Raw genomic sequence first — 9,422 nt, 5'->3', positions numbered from 1 at the left:
ATCTTAGTTTTAATAAAAGCATTTACCCGGCTATATGCTTACTGCTTGGGGCACAACAAGGCGTTGCCTAAAGGTCGGCTACATTCCTAAATTGTGAGTCCAGTCCAGTCGCCAGCTGGTACGAACGGCGCGACGCCCACACTTAACTTAGATTAAATTATTATTTGCGCCGTTTGTTATCATTAGATACTTTTGTTCTAAAGTATATTGCTGTAAATGTTATTTAATGATAAATATCTTTAGGTTATACACTAAATAAAGAGGTTAAGGTCATGCATATTCTAAAAATTAAATTAAATAAACAATTGAGTAAGATTAGGTCTTGAACTATATAATGTGAACCAATGACATATTCTTTAGTAAACGCCTAGCTCGTAGTACAAAATTATTTTTGTGAAACGTAGGAAGCAAGTCTGCACTTTAGACTAAAATTCTATTAACAATAATATCAATATCCCAAATATCCACGATCTTTATATAGATGAACCAAAGAAACTTTAAAATCTTGGGAATGTCTGGCTAGCTTATGAGTGATTTTGAAGAATAATTAGAATTGATTTTCCCAAAGGAACCGTCAAGACATTTCGACTGTTAATTATTATAAAGCTTAACTTCATTTTATAAAGTAAGTTTAATATCTTACTAAAATTGCGTGAAATGGAACGAGTTACAATTTGGGTATGACGTCACATTGACGTCATCCGTTGACATTTGACATTTTAGCGCCTTTGTTATTTGTGCATTTAAAATGTTTATTTAAAGTAATTACTTTGTACAAAAGGGAACAAAACATACAGTGATGTATAAAATATACGTTATATTTCTTGAGGATTTATTAAAACATATTATTTAGTCAGTAAAAGAGAAAAGGTTTAATTGTTTTGCACTCAAATGTGTTAAGGTCGATATTTATTACATTTAAATGATGATGAAGGCAGGTAAAAGCGTAGAAGTTAAGGAGGAAATTGCCGAGGTGCATACATCTGCTCGGTCACCATCACCTAAGCGTAAAGGGACTGAGACACGTAGAAGTAGATCAGCTTCACGCAAACTTTCCAACGGCCATGTTTCAAACACTGAGCCACTTGATACGCCAACTACAGTTGAAGAAAAGCCAGAGACATCGGCAGAGAAGACTAAAACAAAGGACAACTGGATAAATTCAGAACAAGAGTCTTTGGATGTTGAAATTCCAATTCATGATCAAATAAAACTGGGTATATTAGGTTTTGTGGAGAAAGAAATTAAGAAATCTGATAAGAACCCGTCATTTGTATTCTATTCACATGACCCAAATGGCTTGGAGGAGAAATTTATGAAGAACTTGTCAAGACCTTCTAGTGGTCATAAAGAAAAGCGGAGTCCATCTTATAGGAAAAAGAAAAGACATTCATCCCGACATAGAGACAGGGAGCTACATGACTTTGATGTGCCTGGGTCAAGTCTTAGTGCATTAGAAAAGGTAATAATTTAGCATACATTTCTAATAAAAACATATTAAAAACAAACAATTTAAATACTGAAGTATTTATATACTACTTTATTTAAACTTTTATTAATTACTAGCTGTCGCCCGCGACTCCGTCCGCGCGCAGTTAAAAGAAAACTAAATGGGGGGGGGGGGGTTTATGAAAAATAGATGTTGGCCGATTCTCAGACCTACTGAATATGCTCACAAAATTTCATGAGAATCGATCAAGCCGTTTCGGAGGAGTACGGGAACGAAAACTGTGACATTAGAATTTTATATATTAGACAATGGTTTTTTCTTTTTTTTTGTTATATTGGAAAATTTTAATTGAATAGTGTGGCAATATTTTTTTTAACAATATCATTAACATTTTAATTTTTATTACTTTAAATAATTTCAGGTTGATGATTACTTAAAAGAATATAATAAAGATGAAGTGGTGACTCTCAGCGGTGAGCTGGAAATTGAACCAAATGACACAGAAAATAATAACGGAACTTCTAGAGAGATGAGACACAAGCAGAGGAAGACACGACGGAAAACAAGAGATGAGCGCTTAGAGACTGATGCTGTTAGCAAAGAAGTTAGCCCTAAAGTTTTTAAAACTGGTACGAAAAGTAAAAATGGAACAAAACCAGGTATGATATGCTTAACAAGTAATTATGTAAATAGACTGGAGAGGATACACATCACTTATATGTATATGATACATCTCTGTAAAACATTATTAGACACAGACAAAGAGTATAAATGTAGTTAAACCTGGATAAGTGAGAGTCCAAGGGACTGAGATAGTTATTTTTGCTTAGTTCACCCTAATCTTAGTTTCACCTTAATCCGAGTTCCTGGTTCCAACTGTAGTAGAGAATCTCTACTCCAATCTTGTAGAGAATCTCTACTCCAATCTTTGGTCTACACAAAGAAGTGCAGTCCATTGATTATAGCTGGTTTTTTTTTTCGAAAAAAAAAAAAAAACAGTAATACAATAAAAAAAGTATTTTTTTTAAACCATCTTGAAATTAATACCTGTTTGGTTTCAGTGAGACCAACAGACTTAACAACAATGTTGGAGAGATTGGAGTCAAATGTGCCGTACCACGACCAGTATATTGACAATCCATTTTCATCACCTTCACCTCTGACATCACCAAATGATGAAAGACTTGATCCTTTCACTCGGAGAACTGATAAAATATATCTTCAAGGCGGTGGAACATTCAGAGCAGTGTCCAGAGATAGAATACTACAAGAACAGCAATCTAGAGATGATGATAAATATTTAAGGTAATTAGGAAATTATAGGTACTTTGTTATACGGCCCGACTCTGTCCACGTGAAATTAAAAAACTTAATAAGTAGCCTATGTGTTCTTCCAGACTATGTTCTACATCTGTACCAAATTTCATCAAGATCCGTTCAGCCGTTCCTGAGATATTTTCAAATAAACATCCATCCATCCATCCATCTAAACATTCACATTTATAATATTAGTAAGTTAGCTGTAAGTTAAATCTTTTAGAGTTAAGGTCACAAGTACTTCACTGCATTTCTATTGTATATATTACAAAAATTATATTGTGTCCGAATTAAAATAAATAAATTAAAAATTTGAAAATACAATTTTACTACAAAAAAAAAAAAAATTATAGACTTTAGACTATTAGACTTTTTTCCCGTAATGTGATTATATTTAAATATTTTTTGTTTTTTTATAATTAATTACTAGATTATTTCATAGACATGGACTCCATTCATAAATTACCTTGAGATACATTAATTGACTAAATTGATAGGTAACAACTTATCACAAAAATTTAAATGTGGAAAATAGATTGAATGTGGATGGCTATAAAGGTAGAGGAAGACCAAAGAAAGTATGGATGGGTTGTGTGAAAGAGGATATACGGCGGAGGTAAATTCAGATATGACGGCTGATAGAGATGTATGGAGAAGTACATACTGTGCCGACCCTCCATAGAGATAAGGACAGGTTGATGATAAACTTATCACAAAAATTAAAAAAAGGACAACACTTGAAAACAGATTTTTTACCATCAACTATCACATTGTAATTTTTAATTTTCAGGTTAGGTAACCTAACACCATTAGATATGGCAATTATGGTACAAAAAGCTTGGCGAAGTTGCGCTCCTGCTTGTCACGGGGTATTAGGAGGGCTTTCGTTAATGCATCTCTTACTCATCAGTTACTCGGACAGTCTGGACGGTGGTCATCTATCATTCCATGCTGTGGTGACCATGCCGTATGTGGCCACTTACTATTTCTTCTGTGTGCTGTGTTTATTTTCAGTTCTAGATCGGTAAGTTATTTTTATTTGGCTTTAAACTTTTGTATTAATATTTTTTAAATGTAAATTATTTGACATTTTTGAAAATTCCTAAATTATTTAAGGGTGGCAACTTGATATTTGTTTTCCAAAGGTATGTCTTTATAAAGCAATTATTATAGAAGTAAAAGCTTTAAATTTATTTAATACTAGTTGTCGCCCGAGACTACGTCTGTGCGGAATAATATAATAAACAAAAACTTAATAAGTAGCCTTAAGTAGTTTATATTCTATTATATTATATTCTACATCTGTGCCAAATTTCATCAAAATTCGTTAAACCGTTCCGAAGATACATTCTAACATCCATCCATCGAAACTTTCTCATTTATAATATTACTGGAATCAAAAAAAAAAAAAAATGAATCTTTAAAATTGTTTTGATTTTAATTAGATTGTTAACAAATATCCATCCTTTTGATAAATCTCCAGACTGGATGTAGCCAGTATAGAGGTATCTCGCGGGCTGCAGCCGTGGTTCCAGCCCATCGTGCTGGTCATCTTGTACACAGCCTGCCTGCTGGTGTGCACGGCCGCCAGGATGTATGACGAGCTGATGGTCTACCAGTATGCTCCGGTCTACCTCAACAGCACAGGAAATGTTACTGTGGTTAGTTCGTGTTGTTACAAAGACTGGTACGAAAACAAAGCGTTACCAGGATTTATACCAAAGACTCTATGGAAAAAAATTTAAGTACCGAAAACAGTATTAGAATTTTTATTTAATACAATCAGATATAACTCAGACAATTTATATCTATCCTTTATATTTATATAAATATATAAATACTATCTGTTGTCCGCGATTCCGTCCGCGCGGAATAAAAAAAAAACTTAATAAGTAGCCTATGTGTTCTTCCAGACCACGTTCTACACCTGTATCAAATTTATCAAGATTAAAGAAAAATCCATCCATACATCTAAATATTCGCATTTAGTATAGTAGTATGATTTTTTAGTTTACAATTTACTAAGATTGTTTAAGTTTTTTCCTGACTTTCAGCCTACAGTTCCATCGTTCTATCACACGTGGACACACCTGTCTATCTGGCGCGCGGTGCTGTCGATCCTGGGGCTGGTGTACTTCGTGATCTCCAGCCCCCCGGACCTGCTGCAGGCTGGTCTCACACAGCTGCTGCACTACAAACACCCCCTTCAGAGTATCGGATGATTCTTTATCTTTAACTCATAGTTTGACGTTTCCATTTTGATCCGACCAATCAGAAGTGAATGACTGCGCCACTGTCGATAATACTGACCTCTGATTGGTGGAAATTATAACCACTTGACATTTTTCAATATAGCTATTTTTCTATTTTTTCTTTCAGCTAGGAATATAATTAGCTGCAAATGTGTTATTTAATTTCAAATTGTTTTTAGACGCCTTAAGTGTGTCATCTCATAATGGAATCTTTATTGACATTTTTTCATGTCATTGTGGCAGTTTTACTTGAGAAAAAGTTTCTCCTTATTGTTTTTGGAACAAAAAGTTTTAAATTATTTTATTGTATTTAAGTTAATATTTAGACATTTATTTAATTATAAGATTTTTTTGTTCATAGCACAAAACCGGAACAGTCCGTCTGATTATATTTTATGCGATTTTCTGTTCCATATAAAATAGATATAAATGATCTCAATTTTTATTCTAGTCCATTCCAAATATTAAAAAGTAAATATAAAAAAAAACGGCCAAATATTACGTAAATTATTTGTTCCTAAAATCTAGTCATTTCGCACAGAACCATATTAGTAATAAAAAATTAAATTTATTTTATAAGAAAAATTAAGCTATTCAAATTTAAGTGATAATAAAGTTATTAATATTTTGTATTAAAATAAATTAGCACAAGAAAACTATAAGACGATATATTTAACACTGAAATCTTATAACAGTTGATTTTCACTACCAAAGTACTCAGACAAAATAATGTACAATAACCTCTAATTCTAGACATTTTATGTACAATGGAAGCCCACGATAATTATAAAAACACGACATTCATAAAGTTAGTTCGCTTTAACACTAATTAGCGGTAACTTGTGACGTCATCAGCGCAAAATTAAAAAAAAATCTCTAAAAAAGATTACCCGAAATTAACGCGGATCCGCGGACACACAGTCATACATGCAAACGAGCAAACGGTCACTTAAATTCGCCAAAATAGCGAGGCGACCGTTGCCCAGACATCCACAAATGCAGATGCGTTGCCTACCTTTAATTAACTGAGAAGGGGACGCACAGAAAGAGGATATTTCCCCTTCCTATGCGTCTCCTCCTAAACTAATAATTGTAAATAATAATAAAAATTAATTAAGTCTTTGTCTTCAAAATTTAAAATAAATTAAATTATTTTGCGTGCTATTTAATACTTAAGGTCAACGCTCATCTACCAGTTTATCGGCCGCTTTTACTTTGAGATAATTTTCACTCGTGTACTTCGTTTCTATTAAAATACGAAATAAAGTGAACTAAGAAACGTCATATTCCATATATGGCGGCCATCACGATTTTTTTTATATTATAAGATGGCAAACGAGCGAGCGGTCACCGGAATTCGCCGAAATAGCGAAGTAAGCGCTCATAGACATCCGCAATTTAAGTTGCGATAGCCTCTCTCTCATCGACGGAGGAGGGGACGCACAGAAAGATAATATTTTCCCCTTCCTATCTTTATAAGAAAAGGGTGGGGAAAGTAAAGAGGTCTAAATTAGGTCTGATATAAGACTTTCTGTGTTATTTTGTATAAATTGAGAGATAAAAAGAAGTGATTATTAAAAAAGCTACAGGTACGTAGTTTTTTTTTGAGAAAAATTGTTTTCATAAGATTTTTTTTTAAATTCCGATTTTTAACGTAAAGTGCATTTTATCTTTAATTAAGGGTTTTATTTTGACCTATGTATAAACGGCAGCCATGCGGGTGGATGAGCTCTGACCTTTATATAAATTAGTAAAAATGTGATCTTGTGCTTTTTCTTTAAGTTTTGCGTTAAATAAGTTAATCCATTTTATAATACCTCATATCTAAATAATTATTAATGTTATAAATAACATATCTAAGATAGTGTTGAAGTTTGAAGCCTTATATGCTATTTATTCAATATTATATAAAAGAAAATATGTCAATCATTTGAACTATATATTTATAATAAAAAATAATTGTTAAGAAAAAAATATGTTTCCAATGGTTAATAAATTAATAATTTGTGTTGATGTCTAAATAAAGTATTTGTGAAGATTTGATTTAGTCTTTCATTTACATAAAAAATATAGTTAAACAGCTACTTAACCCGATCGAAGCTTGGAATAATTGTTACTAAAGATATTAGTTAAATTTCCAATACGACACAGGATTCCTAGTTAAAAATATACCCCAAACACTCAGCTTCTCCATTCTACATGTGCGTATTCTGAGAACAAATAGAGACGGACTAGACAAGGAGCCGTTGTTATAAATTAACTCTGCCACTTAACTGGTGAGGTTAAGTTGACTCATTACATATCACGCCTACAGACTAAAAAATTTACAAACACATGCAAGCAATTTAACAATTTAATGTTTCTTTTCTATTTGATATACCAGTGATTATCAAACTTATTTCTTTTACCGCTCCCTTTGAAAATTCATTATTTTTCAGCGCCCTCTATTTTTTATTCAACCTTAAAACTTAGAAACCACAATTTCATTACTATAATTAATTTCAACGCCCCCTATTTTTGGGCTCCTTAACGCTCCCTTCTAGGTTTTAAACGCCCCCAAGGGGGCTTGACAGATCCTGTCTCTTAAAAAGCTAAGCTATTAAATACCCCGAAAACCATATTTTGTACACTCTTCGCCGAGAAGTTACAGTTTACGCCGTAGACAGTAATTTTGAGACATCAAATATATATGTGGGTATTCTGAAAACTAAATTAAATCTGTTGTTATCAATCATGGTTACACTTTAACTGTTGTTAATTAAAATACAGGACCATCTGTCTTATGTCTAAAGCGCTATCGAAATGATTTAATTAATTTCAAGACTTGGTATAAAGTAGCCACATTTGTTTACAATATAATAATATTTTGGGCGTCAATAAAATAAACAAAATAAGTTTTTACTTTTGAAAATTAATTTGGAGTATCTTGAAATTGTAATTCAGATCTTTGAATTTATTGTTTGCGCGCGTTTTACTAGAATTCTGATCACAAGTATGAATGTAATATTAAAAATAAATACACAAAATTATATCTCAGTCATAAACATAAAGATCTGGGTGCGCGGCTCACATGAATGTTCGAACAGTCTTCTCGTAGCACTGCAAGGTACTTTCGACATGATTGTAACTTGGCTTTGTATTTGTTTTGACAACGACTTAGTCCTAAATTAAGTTTCTTAAAGTACAATCTTTCTGAGAAGTTATTGCTCTCTTTGCCTTTATAAATAAAAGTACGAACTGGAAAAACTTTATATGTTTAAAAAGTTTGCTTTGCTTAGTTTAAATTAAAAAATGTAAATGTAAATGTAAATTTTTTTTGCAGGAACATGAAACTTAGGCCTTGTATCTTCTAAGTAATTAAACCTTTTCGTTTCGTAATAAATAAACCAGATGGTACAGAACAAAAGAATTATAATCTTACTAGTATTAAAAATGTGAATGTTTAGATGGATGGATGGTACAAGGTATCTCCGGAACGGCTGCAATGGATCTCGATGGAATTTGTTGTAGATGTAAAACATAGTCTAGACTCTAGAAGAACAGATAGGCTACAAGAAACTTTTTTTTAATTCCGCGTCGACGGAGTCACGGGCAACAGCTAGTAGTAAATAAGTTTCATAGTTAAGTTATATTAAGTAGCATAAATAGGGACAGCTGTTTTATTACCTCAAGACAGTTTTGTCTTTAGCAGTTAACGACGTAACTAACACAAGTTTTATGTAAGTTCTTAATTAACTGTCATTTTACTTTTAGGCTTTTAATGTAATAGTTAAATGTCTCTCAATAAACTTTAATTCTTATTTCCACAGACGAGTTTGCCTAATCACGATTTTTAATTATATAAAATCTGACTGAAAGGTATTAAAGTAACAATGACCAATAACTTCTCGTTTTTACTATCTATGAAAAAAATCTAAAAAATGGGACCTATCTGCAAGCACTTCCTTTCGATTAAAATAATTTTTATCAAAATCGGACCACCAGGGGCGGAATTTCGCGGTAACACACCAAAAAAAAATACAGTCGAATTGATAACCTCCTTCTTTTTGAAGTCGGCTAAAAATCAGATTTTTTAGCAACAATTAACCCAATGTTATGTCGACTTCCTCAATTTTTAATTTGAAACACGTATATAATATTATTTTTTTGTTTTTTTTTAATTTATTAAATGTTTCGTTTTTTCGCTTTTCGTTTCGGTGTGGCATTCTGACGCCATTTTCTCAGTAATGGAACACATTTCGGCAGACAATTATTCTTAAGTGCAGATTTTTAGCAGACTTTTCGGTATTAGCTAAATTAAAAAAGTTATACAAATTATTTTTGAAAAAAAAATATTGTAAGTGAATGAATGATGGATTTGAAAGTTACACTACATTATGAGGTGACTGAACGTCAGGTGCGTT

General features: G+C 32.3%; 1 protein-coding gene across 1 annotated transcript; it reads left to right on the top strand.

The window, feature by feature from the left end:
- Positions 1-761: 761 nt before the first annotated feature.
- LOC106714506 lies at positions 762-5,028 on the top strand. Its single transcript, XM_014507564.2, has 6 exons — positions 762-1,462; positions 1,872-2,109; positions 2,512-2,755; positions 3,558-3,791; positions 4,251-4,428; positions 4,822-5,028. Exons 1-6 carry the CDS (start codon positions 923-925, stop codon positions 4,987-4,989), a joined length of 1,602 nt encoding a protein of 533 aa, XP_014363050.2. The 5' UTR covers positions 762-922; the 3' UTR covers positions 4,990-5,028.
- Positions 5,029-9,422: the final 4,394 nt, after the last annotated feature.

This window comes from Papilio machaon, chromosome 5 (assembly GCF_912999745.1).
Source record: "Papilio machaon chromosome 5, ilPapMach1.1, whole genome shotgun sequence".
Lineage (NCBI taxonomy): Eukaryota > Metazoa > Arthropoda > Insecta > Lepidoptera > Papilionidae > Papilio > Papilio machaon.
Note: the sequence above shows the minus strand (reverse complement) of the source record. Positions and strands in the feature narration are given on the sequence as shown.